Source organism: Phaethon aethereus, assembly GCF_964289735.1.
Source record: "Phaethon aethereus genome assembly, chromosome: 1".
In the NCBI taxonomy this organism is placed as follows: domain Eukaryota; kingdom Metazoa; phylum Chordata; class Aves; order Phaethontiformes; family Phaethontidae; genus Phaethon; species Phaethon aethereus.
In genome coordinates this window covers 14,084,955-14,101,886 of record NC_138575.1, presented here as the reverse complement: position 1 = coordinate 14,101,886, position 16,932 = coordinate 14,084,955, and the positions used below count along the sequence as shown (strand labels likewise).

Below are 16,932 nucleotides of genomic sequence, written 5' to 3'. Positions count from 1 at the left end.
TTAAATAAGACATAAACAAGTCCGTCCCTACATATTCCTCTTCTTGGCCTTCCTTTTTGTGCTATCCTTGCTCAAATATTTTACTAGTGTCTTCTCCATTTTCCCCTTTAAAAATATTCTGTTTCTCAAGTGTTTAGTGTCTTTTACCACATCCTTTCCCTCCCCACCTCCAGGAGGGGGCTGGAAATGCTGACAGAGCCATAATTACATAATGATGACTATAACTGATGGAAGAAAAATCTCATACAAATACACACAGGAGATGTAAGGCTGGCTAACTATTAACAGAAGTGACCAATTGAGAACAGAAATCTCACACTGTCCTTCCTAACTACACACATTTTTTTAAAGAGAAGTTCAATAATATAAGCCAAAATATTGTTCCATAGCTGTAAATTCATGTTAAAATTACTCATTTCACTCAAGTTACTACAGCTTTACAACTGTAAGAGTGACTTCTAGCAATATTACAGACTATATAAATATTTATGATCAAAGAAGCATTTAATCTGCATGAAGTTTGTTTTATTGTTTCAGAAGGACAGTGTGTCTGAAAAAAGATGAGACTTTTCAACAATATTTGAAGACTTGAAGCAAAACAATTATATTTCTCACTTTCATGAACTACATTTTCGCATAGGTATGGATGTAATTATTTTTCTACCATCCACTTGTTTTTATCAACAGCAGCAAGATGATATTTGAAATGAACTCCATAGACACCCCTGGTGTAAAAAACTAGTTTGGGACAAACGACTAAGCAGCACAACTCTAATTTAAAGAGCACCACCATGCTAGTATGTTGTAAACAGCATGAATCCATAGCAGTCAAAGCACTTCCTAGACTGCACTCAATCTTATCCACTGGTGGAAAGCAAGGATTCCAGTTTTCAGATCCTTCCACCAGAAGCCTTCTGCAAGAAGATGGATGACACGTCAAGAAAGTTGTGAACTACCTCTGCCCTCTTCCAGTGCCTGTGGCTGCCAGTGGCTTAGGATGGATCCTAACTCCACTAACTAGTAATAGCCCCAAGGGAACTGCAAATCAATTCACGTTGGTCAATCCAACTCTGGTATCAACAAAGCATGCCTCAGCCAGACCTTACCCACTCTGTTTTATGCTGGGAAGTCTCGATAGGATGAAATATAATGAAGAAATATCAATCATAGAAATATTTAGGTTGGAAAAGACCTTTAAGATCATAGAGTCCAACCATAAAACTAGCACTGCCAAGTCTACCATTAAACCATGTGGTTAAGTGCCACATCTACATGTCTTTTAAATACCTCCAGGGATGGTGACTCAACCACTTCCTTGGGCAGCCTGTTCTAATGCTTGACAACCCTCTTTGTGAAGAAATGTTTCCCAATACCCAAATCAAACCTCCCCTCGCACAACTTCAGGCCGTTTCCTCTCGTCCTATCACTTGTTACTTGGGAGAACAGACCAACACCCACCTCGCTACAACCTCCTTTCAGGTAGTTGTAGAGAATGATATCTCCCCTGAGCCTCCAGACCAGACAACCCCCAAGAATAGTACAGCTACAGCAGCCTCTGGGCTCTTTTGTGCATAAAAGGCAGGCTAGCATCTACTATCAAGAAACGCAGATAATTTAACGTTGACAGTTTTTAGAAAATCCAGTGGCAAGTTGCTTAGTTTACAGCAGGACATTAAGAAGAGCTCAGAGATGGCTCTATGAAAGTGAATATATGATCTCAGAACCCAATCTACAAGGTGTACAACAATGCCAAATGGCACTTCACAGAGGTGATTTTGGGCGCCTAGAACTTAATAGCTTGGTCTCATTTCTACCCTTGGCTAAGGAGGAGCCACCTGCACTCTGAGTCTTCCCACTGCTGCTGGTTTTAAGGGTACCTATTGATTCTGACAGAGTACTGCATGCATCCAAGCTACTTCCAGACTTGGCTTGGCTCCACATGTTCATATAGCAATGCTTCAGATCTAATGAATCCTAATGTAATCAGTTGCATGGACATTATGACATTTAAAGATTCAAGCTGAGCCTAAAAACCAGACTGGGTGTGAGGACTGTAGTATTATGTAATGGAACCTAGCTCTGCATTATTTTAAATAATGGAGAATTGACTACTTACAGTAAGAAACAAAACCAGATTATAGTAGTATGAGCTTTGTCTCATACTGCCATCTGCTGAAAAAAACAAACTACTTCTGTATGAAACTGTTTTCCTGTTCATGATTCTTCTCACTGCATGTCATAAGATTACGTGCGATATTTCCTCAGCTGCAAAGAAATACACAAAACCTTCTACTCTTCTACTCTTAAGAACAGCATGTACAAATATCAAGCCACTATTCACAAGACATTAAAATAAACTCATGGGCCTACTGCAGAATCCAGGTGCCTAGATAACAGCCAAGTAAAAAGTTTAAGAGTGATGTGAGGGTCTAAATAATTAAAGCTTATGAGCTGTATAAGCTAGCACAACCTCAGTGCTATTGGAATGATTGCATGCTTATTACTGCTCTTTCTGTGGAGCCTGTTTACTAATCACAGAATCAAGCATAAAATAACGTAGTATAAATAAACAGACAAATGTAAATTAACAGTGAAATGGCAATCAACCAATGAGGGTCACTAAATATTCTTCAGCACATTCTTCAAAATTTAGTCATTTTGCAACAGTCAAGCTAAATAAGCCATTGAAGAAAAAGGTTTACTCCTTACTTACACCCTTCTCTGTTGCACGAATATCTGTATTTCCATAAAGTGTTCCAAGGCCAATTACTTTGCCACCGTTTGTCCGTATATCAATTTTATGGCTCTGAAAAAAAAAGTTTATAAATCATATGGTTAGGATAATCACATTTAGAAAACAAGTTATCTTGTTTTCAAAGATTTACCACAATAACAACCTTGGTTCACAAACTGTCATTATACTGTGAAGGTTTCTTCTCAAGTGATTGCTAAATGTGCTGTTTATTTCCAGCGGGGTCAAACTCAAAACAAGTCACCTTTCTTTGTAACCAGAAACACAAGGGAAAGAATGATGCTGAGGAACCCTTTATTCTCAGTAGCGATTTCTTTGGAGTGGGGGGGGGAGGGTGGCGTTTTTTTAAACTAGAAAAAACATTCACTCAGTATATATTAAAATAAGCAGCAGGGAAAGAAAGCGGGAACTTTGTTTCATTTCTACTGCACCCAGAAACCAAGGTATGCATATACCCAGTGCTGCAGCAGATGAGAAACATGAGCTGGCAGTCAGAAATGAACTCGCAAACTCAAGTCTTCCAGCGACCTGGAACCTACAGTGTCACAGAAGTCTGTAGGATAACCATATATACACACAAACACACCACAGAGCTACTTACGCTTGGAGTGGTATGTACCACCATAAACTTCTACGGATGGATACCAGAGCAAGTCTTAGGCCTGCAAGTAGAACCAGATCCTACAGTGTTTCACTTCAACCAGATTCTAATTCAAATTAGGTATTTTGCATACATCTGCATTACAATCTCTATTTTTTCCACAAAGAAACCAGGTTTCAAGTACAAATGCTAATAGCCCTTATGCCTTTCAGCAGCTGCTGCTGCATACGAATGACAAGAGGAAAAAAATGTACAGGAATACACACGAACTAATCTCAGAAAAACAAAAAACCCCAACAGGTCTTGAGAGTAAAAACCAACCATTTGTAAGAAGGCAGAAGGGAAAAAGAAAAAAATAATTTAAAAATCAGGTTTAAAAAAAAATCTAACTCTATTCATAAGCTGCAGCTTCAACAAATCTGACTTTAAGAAGCCTACAGCAAAGCTCTTTTGCTTAAGTTCACTAGTGTGAACGTTGGAATAACATAGAATTAAAAAAAACAATTCATCACTTTTTATACTTAATCCTGGATAAGCTCCCCTACCCCACTCCTTCATTTTCCCATACCACCACCTCTATTTTCAGATATATTAATTTCTGTTGAAAAGCTTATTATTCCTGTAGATGGTATTTAATTTAGGACACTATCCATTAAATTTGGCAATCAAGCATATCAGAAATATTCAAGATATTTAGATTATTAAACACTTGTCTGGATAAGCCATAATAAATTGCATTAATTAGGTCTAATCAGATGGCAACAAGATTAAGGACTTAAAAAAACCCCAAACAAAACAAGAAATCAAGTTTCCAATATGGAAAACATGGACTTACACTGCTCTTACACATTTCTGATGAAACACCAAGAATCAGAATTTTCACAGCGTTTCATAAGACAGGAAGAACTCTAGAGCAATGTTTATTAATCTTTGTGTTCCCAAGCCTTGCTTTCTCCTCTTCATTTAAGATGCTTCCCCACAGCAAAATGCAACACCCCTAACTTGAGACTACAGTAGTGCTTCAGACCTTTTAAAGGCGTAAATAACTCTGCTGTTCAGTTAAGCTTCTATACAAATGTAACAGATTATTCTCTCCATATACAGTAAAAAGAATAAAGTTAAATTAGATGCTTCAGCCAGATATCACAGTTCCTTTGAGGCAGTTACATTAGGCATATTATCAGAATAATAGTTAAAGAGCAAATCCTCCAAGCATATAACTTGAGGAAAACACAGGAACTCATAAAATTAGAATAATAAACATATGGCAATAACTTACTAGCATGGCCACTGACAGTTAAGTAAAATAAAACCATGGCATACACGCTTACTTGCTCAAATTACTTTTACTTTTTACTCTATCATTTTGGGGATAGAAAAAGCTTTGATACGACACAGGTCCCTCAACTTTTTTCCCTAGAATTATTAGACTATCCCTATCCTGTTAAAAAAAAAGAAAACAGGCTTTCAGAGGTAAGTATCAATAGAGACACCTAACAGACAGCAGGATTTGCTGAGAGAGGAAGCAAGTTATAATGGTCACGTAGCTTTTTCATTAAGAGGACATATTCTAATAGCTGAAAGTAAGAAGCACTTATTTGTTATATGGCTTCTCCTAGCAATGGAAGAAGGAGGTAAAAGGCTGTCAAGGCCATGACAGATATTAAAACAGAAAAAATTGTTCAGTTCAGAGAAAGGAAGGACAATACTGCAGGACTTTAATGAACTGGGCTCAGACCTCGCGTGTGGTAAGGAAGCACAGCAGGCCTTCCACTGATCATGCAGGAGATGCCTGGAAATTTTTGTTGCCACCGGCACAATCAAGGAGTCAGAAGTAATCATTGAACATAGAAACAAAATCAAACGGTCTCCTTGATCCTACTGTCATTGCTAAGCTGATGGACTGTAAAAAGGAGAAAAAAAAATTAAAAAAGAAGCAGCACTTCTCTCTCCATAAAGAATTTGGGAATAATTTATTCTCTGAAGAACACCTAGAAGTCATAATGGTATTTTGGAATTGCTGCTACTATCAGTTGACCTAGAGACTTGGAAGGGATAGGGTGAACTGGGCTTTAGCCAATTGCAAAACCACCACCAAAAAAAACCCGCCAAAACCCCCAATCTCAATAAAACAACCCTCAACAAGTCTCACTGGCTGGATAATGACTACCACACTAAAAGTACCAGTCAAAATTCATTAAAAACAAACTCATACAGAATATTCATCTTTTCTGTTCAGTTACCAGCATGCATGATTACAGAAAGTAGATGTCAGATTTCTAGGTCTTCTGTGAAGACATCATACAGTATACCAAAAATCAGCAAGTTTTTTGAATTACAAATTATACCAACAACTTCTTGCAGCCTGTGGCAAGTTATGAGAATTAGCGGTTGTGAAGCTGTTTGCTGGTGCTCCTGAGCAAACCCCACATGACCAGATTTTTTTCATTTATTTAAATTTTATTTATTTCAAGTAATTGATCAACGATCTTTTGCTCTCTACTCTAAAGAAAGGGTCTCCTGGTTTGCTAGTCAATGAGGTTTGTGGACAGCATGGCAGTGAAGCAACATTGAACAGCTGTTTAATCCATCCAGGGGAGGGCAGTATCACTTCAGTTTGCTCGGTAAAGCACATTCCCTAAAGGAGAATCAGCTCTTGTGCTGTGCTACAGAATCTAGTTTATTAGATTTTCAGTAGCTTTGTGAAATCCAAAAGGTTAACAACTCTGCTTCTCACCAATAACTCTGCTTCTCTGCTAATACAGAGTATAATTCCTGAACCTATATTAGAAAAACAGAGTTACAGTTGCCTTACTAGAACTACAATAATTCTTAAAAACGTTAGCCTAAAACCTGATTGTATGTCTAAGAGATACTATAACTGGACAATTGTTTGCTACTGCAAACACCTACATAGTCAGTAATTTTAACTGCAAACGTTTGTCTCACTACTTCCGTCAACAAAACTAAGAGTGGTAACATGTCTTCTGTAGTACTGTATGTTGAAGCCATGACAGTAAACAGAACAAAAGACAATCAATCAACACTCACAACCCAAAAGAATACTTTCGGCAACTATTTTGGTTAAAAAAGCCAAAGCCTTATAACCTACCAGAGTTTTGTTTTAACAAGTGTTTCAGTTGAAATCTACAGTTTTTTCTTGATTCTTTAAACTTTAAAAGCCTTCTGGGACAAGGCCATGCTTCTTATTTGAGGCTTAAGGGAGCAAAGAAGCTTCCGGAGGCCAGTAATGTAGTGGATGCATTGAGGCATGTGCACGGGGAAGGATCATCTTTTGCATTTGTAGTTTTCCTGACATTTTTGTGAATCAAGCAAGGCTCAAAGTTGATACAGGAAAAAAGCAACACCAGGCTCCTCTAACCTATAATGAGGACATGGAGGAGTTGGTCTCAGAAGCGCCAGACTGGTGACTTTGCAGCCTTTTTTTCAGTTCATTGAAGAGTATTCTTTCATTGCTACTTGAAGTCTCAAGGAAAATAGAACTGACTTTTTAATTTTTAAAATTCAACATCTTTCACATCTCAGACTGTATATGAGAAAAGATGCCCACAAAGTTAGTTAGTTCACTTTCCTCAAAATCCTCTTCTTCCACGACATCTGTCTGTATTGCTGGGCAAAAATGCCTTGTTTTCTCATCTTATGTAGTTTCTCATGTACTGCTGCTTGCTGTTATTATTGTATGACAGTCATTTTTAGCCAAAGCTTTAGACAGCAGTAACACATATAGCACTATTAACTTTTTGTTAGATTTTAGTTACCTTTTTAAGAGTAATATGGTCAACTACACAGAATCTGGAAGATACAAGTTGTCTTGTAGTTCATGGAATATGGAGTAAACCTAGCTCTACTGTATATTAAATTTCCCCTTAAGTTCAGTTTCCCAGATGCATGCTATAAAATCATCTCTTACTATGGTAGAGAAAAACGTTGAAGGACCTTCCATATCTCAAAATACTTAAACTTAGGAATTACCCTATTTGAAAAACCCTTCTTTTGAATTTATACCAATTCCTGCAGATACAGTCTCAATTATTCAAGTGAATTTGATTCCAAACAGCACCTAAATCAGATATACTTTGATTATTTCTACAAAAGCCTACGTCAGCAAACCTGAAGTCTTAAGACTGGGAAAAAAAAAAAAAAAAGGTCATGACCATGATATACATGGTATTTATCAGATAAATTTCAGTCAGGTATTTTGGACATGTAATGTGTAACTTCTGATTGAAAATTAACCTAAAGAGTTTGTCAATAGCACTGATATATCAGAATTATAAAAAAACTCAGGAAAAGAAAAAAAGCAAGCAGCATACCGCAAAGTCCCAACTGAGCAAGCATAACTATTATAATTAACCCACTAGACAGGAAATCCCAGTCTGGGGTTTTTTTTTTCTTTGTTTAGTAGTTGTTTTTTTTAGGGGCGGGGAGGGCAGATATCAGGCTTACTGCTCTCATTGTTTCTACTGGCTTTAGCTATCAAAGGTACCTGGACTTCTGACTCCACATTATTTAGTGTTATTGACTTTGTGTCATAATTGTATGCAATAAGTAAAGGTGACATGCTACACACATAGTAACACTTAGAAATATCAGAGTACTTCTCATCTCCAGAACTAGTATTTAAGTTTTTATACGATATTCCACCACACAATCCCTTTTAAAACACTGATGGAGTGGGTGAAGGTTCTTTGTACCTTTATTGACTGCAAGACACTAGTCCCCTTCTCCGTTTCTATTTTGCAGTTATCACATTCTATTTTCTGAATCTTCACACAGCCAGTCCCTGATGTTTTGATATCCAAATCTAGAATTAAAAGAGTTTTATTAGCAACGGAATGAGAAGAGTCAGATCTATTTAACATAGTATTTGATCACTTTATACAGTAACAACACAGAGTAGGGAAAAAAAAGCAGCTCCTTTGTTACTAAAGAACCTTCTTGCAAAGTTTGGCCACATACTTTAAATTGCATGACTAGTCACTACCAACAATTGACATGGAAATTTTGTAAACCTATGTATGGCCATCCAGCTTCAAGAGAGAGCATTAAGAGGCAGAATGACTGTAATCTCTGGCAAGGAACCAGCAGGGTGTAGTCCTTCAGTGAAATTTTATCCTTTTTTTTTTTTTAACCCACTCCCAGACTCCACCTCCATCTCATAGCTACCCTAGTCACCACTTCTACCAGCAATTCTACTGAGACATTTGGATACCCTGACATGGGTTTTGAGGTGGGAAGGTTGGCAGGTTGTTTGAGGCCACATGCAGAGTAATAAGATTCAACAGCACAAATGCATAGGCCTTGCTTAGACCCATGCTGCTTCAACTAGCAAGCAGCATAACGCAAAAACAGGTATAGAAGAGTTTGGATGCGTCAATCTTCCCTAGCTTTCTGGAAGGCCTGATGTACCCCACCTGGCATGAAGAAGCACTTCTGCTTCTAGTCTGAATCACCTCACCTTATTACTGTTCATAGAATCCCACAAAGAAAAGTCACTAGACCTTGTAGATAACTCTTATCAAGGGAGTAATTTATGGGCTCATAGTGCTTCAGGCAGGAGCAGCAAAAGCATTTTTCTGCCACTTGACCTCACCTCTCAGTTTAAGGAACTGGGAAGACATTTGAGAACGTGCAGTCTGGGGATTCTGACTATGTTAAGAATAATTTCTATTAATTACCACCACAATGACTGGCAAAAGGTAAAGGCAGGAAAGGAAAAAAGTGGTTTTGTTCTTCTAAGGATAAAAGACAGAAGGAAAAGAAAAATTGAACATGATTCAGAAGCGTTTGCTGCAAAGACACATAACTGAAGAACTTCTCAGAGAAGAGAAGGCTCCAGGGAGACCTTATGGCAGCCTTCCAGTACTTAAAGGGGGCTTGTGAGAAAGATGGGGACACACTTTTTTCAGGGCCTGTTGTGATAGGACAAGGGGTAATGGTTTTAAACTAAAAGAGGGCAGATTTAGACTAGGTCTAAGGAAGAAATCTTTTACAATGAGGGTGGTGAAACACTGGCACAGGTTGCCCAGAGAGGTGGTAGATGCCACCCCATGCCTGGCAACATTCAAGGTCAGGTTGGACAGGGCTCTGAGCAACCTGATCTAGCTGAAGATGTCCCTGCTCATTGCAGACATTGCGGGGACTAGATGACCTTTAAAGGTCCCTTCCAGCCAAAACAACTCTATGATAATACAACTAAGAGAGAGATAGTGAGCCTATTACTCTAAAGAAAAGGAGACTACCTGGAAAGAAACCTTCATTTCTAAGCACCTGTGGAAGTCTGTCTTTCACCTCCACTATCTGCTAAGGTGACCAGAAATATGAGAAAAAGAATCAGAGTATGTACAACAAGCTCTGCCCCAGCGAGATTCCCCAAGTCAGACTCACAGCACAGCTGAGGCTGAAGATCAATACTGCCCTGGTGCTGCTCAGGACAGATGCTGGAACAGTGATGGCAGCAGCTTGCAGACCATGAAGACAAGAGACTGAGAACTCCAATCAACAATGAAGTGAAGTTTTGCCACCTGACAAACCCAGAGAATCCAAGAGACAGAGATAAAACATGTTAGATCTTTGCTGCAAGAATGCTACCTTATTGCCACAGTAAGCGAAGACGTTAAATGAAGGATTTAGTGAAGGATGCAGACTGTGTTTGAAGGTAACAATTCCCTAAGAGAGCTAGAATAGGTGGACTGGATAAGCAGGTTTTCCAGAAAGCTCTTTTCTTTGCACGTATTATTTTCTTAGTCTCTTCATGGAAGAATTCCAAGAAAGAAACACTGTGACCAAGATTTTAATCAAACTATACATTTCTTAAATTTAAGTAAACTCTAAGATAGGCTTTGAGGCATGTAAAAGCACAGAACTTAGCAAACTAGACTTGTGACTATCATCCAATGCTTGAGGGCCAGCACCACAGGGTTTTGTGTTGGTAAAGCCTAGACAGTTTCACAAGCCTAAAAAATATCTGAGCGGTATCTGAGCCATTTCAATTTTATTGATGCTGATCTACAGATTCTGAAGTTGAGACAAAACTTTTGCATAAGCTTTTACTTCTCAGGGAGCAGCCAAGTTGTTTAAACACAGCCCCCAGAGAGATACAAATAGAGGCCCTCTCCAAACATCTACGCTTCAAACAGTATGTCCCTGCACAAACCTGGAGACTTCAAAAAGAAAACTATACTACTTTTGAAATATAAGCCATCTTATTCAAAACTGCTCAATTCACTGGAAAACTGCACAGCTCCTGCACAGGAGGATCTACGTCAGGAGTGTCGCTATTTTACTTTCTGAGAAGAGAGGTCCAGAAGCCAGTTTGCTTGTGCAAATCTTTGAATTCAGTCAGCTTGATACGCTCTTGCCCTTAGTGCTTCTATCAAAAGGGGTGAGGAAAAAGCTTAAGAGCAGTCAGTTTAGTCATGAGACCAACTTAGTAAGACTTTTGTAAGAGTAAAATTAACAAAAACTTCTGATCCTGCAGGGCATATTATGGCCATCATTTGAAAGGTAGATTAGTAGTGTAATCCTAGCTGTATCAAAGATGGGTGCCAAAAGAGGACACAGACATCTGTGTCACATTCATGAGTACGCTGTTAAGAAATACCATGGATTTCTAGAAATATACTTTGTGCCTTGATGCTCTGCAGAATCACAGCACTCCTTGTCTACTAATTTTTCCTGTATCAAGGCAAGTAATGGACCCCCTCTGCCTCACAAATAGGCTTCCTGAAGCAGGGATAAATGACTCCACGAAGAGGCAGGCTAAAAACTGGATAATATTGCTAAAGAAATTTCAAGCAGCGAGGAGGAACAAGATACAATCTGTTTCAGTGCCAAAGCTCCAAAAATAGCTAGTTTGATTCCTCCTTAGCAAAGATGAGGGCTTTAGCCAACTTCAGCCACACAGACCTTGAAGAATGCATGCAGATCTTTGAGGTGCAAAGGACTTGTATTGGAAATAAAGTTACATACGGAAAAAAAGAACTTTGGTATCAAAATGTAGGCAAGAATACCCCAGAAATACCACCTTAAGCTATAACATTTAAAATAGACTGGAAAATTACTTAAAATGACTCAGCAGCCCTGGGCTATTAGAAGTATTTCATGATGATCCACTTCTCTGCTCATAGACGAAGCTTACCAGTAAGTGAGGATGCATGTAAAGTAATTCAGTCCAAAAAAAAAAAAATATTTATAGAGGGCATCAGATTATAGTATTTGCTACTCTGAGGCTGTAAGTCCAAAACACTTAGGAGTAGACACTGATGATCTTTTTTCCAACTCATTAATATGTTAAAATTCAGAAAAATAACACTGTTGAAAACATTCACACTTGCTTTCCACTAATGTTTATGAAAAACAAAAAGCAGAAACAAGCAGCCGGAGGAGCTTAGGTTCTCCCCTCATGTAAGTAGGCAGAAAAATTGTTTAAGTCATACCATAAAATTATGATTTTGATAATTCACAGAAACATTCGAGACCCATACATTCATTCAGTTTGCTCAGTTAGTTCCACAAGTATCTACAGTATTTAGCCAAAAATCTAAATGATCTCACGGACTTACATAATACTAATGTGTAAGAGTTATATTATCAGTATGGGGAAAACATATATACACTGATAATAAAAAAATAAACAAAAAAACCCAACCAAAGAAAGCCAACAACATTAAAAAACCCATACTGGCTTACAAATGACCAGGAGTGCTTGATCCTAGAGGGGACAGAGCTTTGGTATTCTACTCCATGAAGCTTGGCCACCAATTCAACACTCACTGTTCTCCTCCTTCACTTCAGCATAGAAGACTCTGTTCTCTTCACCAGGCAGGGTATAATATGGAAAAAGCATTGGAACAGTTTGCCAAAGGAGGTTGTGTAGTCTTCATTGCTGGACATTTTCAAAACCAGACTGGATAATGCCCTGAGTACCCTCCTCTGGCCTTAGAGTTAACCTTGCTTCAAGCAGGAGGTTGAACTAGAAAGCTTCTGAGGTCCCCTCCAACTCAAATTATCTTATGACTCTAGAGTAATATGTACATACTAAAGCAAAACATAAGAACCACACGGTAAGATGGGACAGATGATTCTCAAATTCTGGTTACAGAAGACATCAGTTGCGTTTACTTCTGAATACTCAGTCAATGTACAGTAACCAGAAATCAAAAAGCTGGTTTCAGCTTTAATCAGCACATGCAAAGACACAGGGTTCTCTCTATGTGCTGAGCAAATGCCAAACCTACAGCCATGGGTCTATACTGTCCCTGGAATAAATAGCTAACATATACATGTGACTTGAAGTAAAATAAATAAGCTAGGTTGAAAAGAAATTCATTGACATCTATCACCTGTGAAGGTTAAATGTATCAGAGAGGATTATCAGACTATGTATGATATTGAAAGACTATACACAGCATAAAGCTAGACACTAAGACAGAAATAGAGGATCCTTTAGTACCAGCCCCTACTGGGCTGCTTACAAGTGCCTTTGGTTTAAAATGCATACTTAAACTCATCATCTAGCATCTTCTGCACATGCTCTTCAGGATCTAAGGAGTTTTAGCTAACTTAAAGCTTCCTGGATAAGCTCCAACCTAAATTGTGAAAGCTGTTATGAAATGCCGCAACTTCCAAAACCAAGAAAGACGCTAGAATGTTGTAAAGACATTCACCTCAACTTCTCAAGCGAAGTGACAGAAAGAGAGCTCAGATTAAACAGTCTAAACAGAATAGAGTCAACATCCTCCTCACGCATTCAAGGAAGGCCAGAGAAAAGCCAAAGTGCTTACAGAGCAACAATAGTTTCTTTCTGGTTTGAGATGTGTTTTTACAAGAGATAAGATATTTTGCTTATGCAATCATGTTTCATGGATAATTCTCCCCCCCCCCAAAAAAAAAAAAAAAGAAAAGCAACAACCCAGGTACAAACTACTACTCAGAGAACTCAAAAACCAAACCAGAGCTGAAAGGACACTTAAAGTAGAACCTCACTGGCAAGTAGCAATTCTGCTTCACTCAGTACAAAAAAAATACTTACATTTTAGAAAGTGTACCTCTGGATATGCCTGGATAACAGCATGAACAGACAACATCATGTTAATTACAGGGTGACAAACAGCAATTAGTGGAAGAGGATCATAACCCACAGACTGTGCAGAGAACCTGAATTGCATGAGTTTGCCACAGACCCAAGTGGAACAGCTTAGAAACCTACAAACTAATAAAACCTATTTCAAGAAGAAAGACTTTAAGACAGTCTACAGGGTTGGTTGACATTCAGAATATGGTAAGAATATCAATGACAGCACAAAAGCTAAATGATTTTTTTTCCCATCAATCAGAGTTAATTATTGAGACCTTTAGGAAGGTTTCCCACATTGAAACTCTTTAGGAAGGCTGAGATTCTCCAGATCTTAATACAATACTACACCCATTCCCCCTCTTTCCGTGCCCCCCCCCCCCAAGAGTAACCAACTCTGGAGTAACACATAATAGTCACTCAGAGGTCCTGGAGAAACTGAAAAATTAAATTACTAACAGCTACAGTAACCAGGCACACCTGGTACCAGAGAAATGAAGGGTAATAAATGGAATGCTGGATTTTGATCTGATCGCCTGTAATCCTGGGATGAACTCCGTGAAAGTACCACAGACAAGCTAAGGTAATCTTTGCACTTGCCTAGCAGGGAAAAAAAGAAAAAAAAGCTGTAATAATGTAATCGACAAGTCTGAGGGAAGAGTCAAAACTACAAGAGTCTCTTGGAGAAGACAGTCCTGCTACAGTTCAGTGAAATTCAATGAATACATATAGGTAACAGTTGATTTGTTTAAGAGAATGAACTTGGATTTTCCGATGTCTTTGACAAGATCCTTAGCCCTATATTGTCTTTTAGCTAAAAACTATGCATCATCTCCAACGCCACATGAACTTGGAAATCAGCACAAATACCAAGGTTGAAAAGTTTCATCAACAACACTGAATTATTCAGACTAGTCAAAAAACTCACTGATAAATTGCAGAAAGATCTTGAATACCACATACTCAAATGATAAAATATCAGGAAATCAAATGTATGGTATGCCTTGTGGGACTCTTTGCCAAGAAATTCTCATCCTGAAGCTGTTTACATGTGTAAACAGACACTCGGAAGAGAGACCCACTGAGTGGCTGAGCGCCATCAGGCTGAGAAAATCTCCCAAGCCAAAGGCAGCTGACAGCTAAGAGAACACTCTGATGAAGTATCATTTATGTTTGTCCTGTTCTTACTCTTCCCTGAGCATCTGTTTATGACTACTGCTGGAGAAAGGACAGTTGGCTAGCTGGACTCATGGTACAAAGCAGTACAGCTATTCTAGCATAGACAAAGTAAAGCACACTAAGGGCAGGGAGGGGGAGAAGCCCCAATTTTGTTTACAGCATGTTTGTCTATATTAGTCCTTAGGAAACAAAGATATCATAAGTTTTGGTAAACATATCTAAGAAACATTCTTTCAGTTATCAACAGTGTTCCAGGAGGAAAAAAATTTAAAAATTATAGGGATGAGTAAGACTAGAAAATGAAAGAGAATACTGCAATGATAAATCCATAGCACTTCTCCAGTTTGAATGATATACAGTTCAGGTCCTTCTAATGAAAACAAGAAAAAAAGTGACATAGCAGAATTTAAGATAAAAGATAAGAGAAGATAAAAGGTGCAGAATGTCTTTGCTGTAAGGGTTTGGAAAAGTTGTAAAAAAGAAAATATAACAGCATGCTCTACAAAAGTCATAGATGACACGTATGAAATGCAAGTAGAATGAGATTATTGCCCATTTGTCATACCACAACTGCAGCAGAGCATCAAACAAAATAAAGCAGCAGTTTTGAACAACCACTTGAAGCAAACTAAAAGACTGGGTTTTTTTGTAGACTGAAAAGTTTTTCCAGCAAGGTGAAGCTTATTCTGCACTGTCTAGACAATTGCACAAATCCATAGGAAAAGAACCACATCAATGACTAAACACAAATCTCTCTGGGTCAAGTACTCCTTCCTAAGCCCCAGCTCACTGCAGGGAATTATCCTAGCAAGCTTGCCCTTTTCCTTCCCTAACCTTAGGGCCACTGACAGTATTTCAGTCTGGCACAGATGTTTATTGGTTTCAGCCACTGCAGCTGCTCTCCCAAGTTTTTTGTAGGTCCTAATGGCAAAAATCTGTGCAGGGTTTCTGCTTTGTGCCCGAAAACATAATGCAAGACTTGTACTAGACAAGGGAGCCCTTCTTGGCATTTCATTTGTATTGTTACCTTCCAAATTTTTTTGATCCCTGTGGATGGCCACTCAACATAACAACAACTAACAGAGCTGGTAGGTCCAACAACCCTACTGGGAACAACCCTTGAACTGCCGGTGTGCACAGCATATACTGAGCGAGGATTGTCATCTCCCAGCTGAGCCGCAGTTAGGTCTCTTCTGGACGGCCAGCTGTCAGAGCAAAAATGAAAGCAGCCACCACTTCATAACACAAGTTTCAGCATTAACAATAACATAACATTTCGGCTGACAAGAAGGTCAACAACAAATCCCGTGTCCGAACACCCAAGAAGTCGGGAAACATAAGAAAATGGGACGTTCTGAGCCGTCTTCACTAGCGGTGGCACGATGCCCTTTTCGGACGCCCGCTGCCCGCAGCGCGCCCAGCCGAAGTGACAGCCGCGGCGGCTCAGGCGAGCCCCAGCTGCGGGGGACCCCGCCGCCCGCCGGGCCCCCCGCGCCAGCGTGCGGCGGCGGAGGGCGGACAGCCGGGCCCCCACCTCCGCTTCACCCACCGAACTTCGCGGGCGTCCTGACGTCCACGGCGGCCTTGCTGTCCACGCCGTCCGCGACGATAGCCATCAGCTCCAGCGCCTCGTCGTACTCCACCCGCACGCGGTCCCGCGGCCGGCCGCGGGGAGGGGGGCTGCCGCCAGCGCCGCGGACGGCCACCAGCACGCGGTCCGCGCCTGGGCAGCGCTGCGGATCCAGCGGGCGCACGCTCACCTGGCAGGGCAGCCGCACCCGCAGCCGCCCCCGCGGGCTGACCGCCAGTGCCCACTCCTGAAGGGGCCTACTGCCGCCGGCCTCGGCGGAGCCGCTACAGCCTCGGCAGGGGACGGGCGGCCGCCACCCGCCCGCCACCCGCACCGCCAGCGGCCCCCAGCGCGGGGGCAGCGCCCTCATGCCGCCCGGCAGGGCCGCCGACCCCGGGAGCCGCGGCAGGAGCCCCCTGAGGCGGGACAAGGCGCCCCTCCCCGCGGCAGACGGCCGTTACGCCCGCGCCCACCAGGTCACGTGAAGCAGCTGCACGCGGCGAGCGGCACCGGAGCGGCTGGTAAACAGGCGGTGGCCGCTGGCGCGCCCCAGGAGTGACAGGCGCCAGCCCCGCCCTCCCGGCGAGGACCCTCCTGGGAGCCGTAGTTCGCCAGGACGCGGAAGGAACTACAAGAACCCAAAAGGGCCGACCCCAGCCGTACTCATCGACCTATCAGCGAAGGGGGAAGGCGGAGCATTTCCGTAGTCTGCTTCTATTGGGCAGCTGGGCGGG

General features: G+C 40.7%; 1 protein-coding gene across 1 annotated transcript in view; it reads right to left on the bottom strand.

Moving 5' to 3' along the window:
• The window catches only part of FAM185A (family with sequence similarity 185 member A), a gene marked incomplete at both ends in the record, with an annotated part of 47,184 nt that extends 30,616 nt beyond the window's left edge, over nt 1–16,568 (bottom strand). Inside the window, 3 exons of the mRNA XM_082011598.1 lie at nt 2,714–2,806; nt 8,069–8,178; nt 16,178–16,568. Of these exons, the coding sequence (XP_081867724.1) occupies nt 2,714–2,806; nt 8,069–8,178; nt 16,178–16,568 (594 nt within the window). The remainder of the gene's footprint in view (nt 1–2,713; nt 2,807–8,068; nt 8,179–16,177) is intronic.
• Between the last annotated feature and the right edge of the window lie 364 nt (nt 16,569–16,932).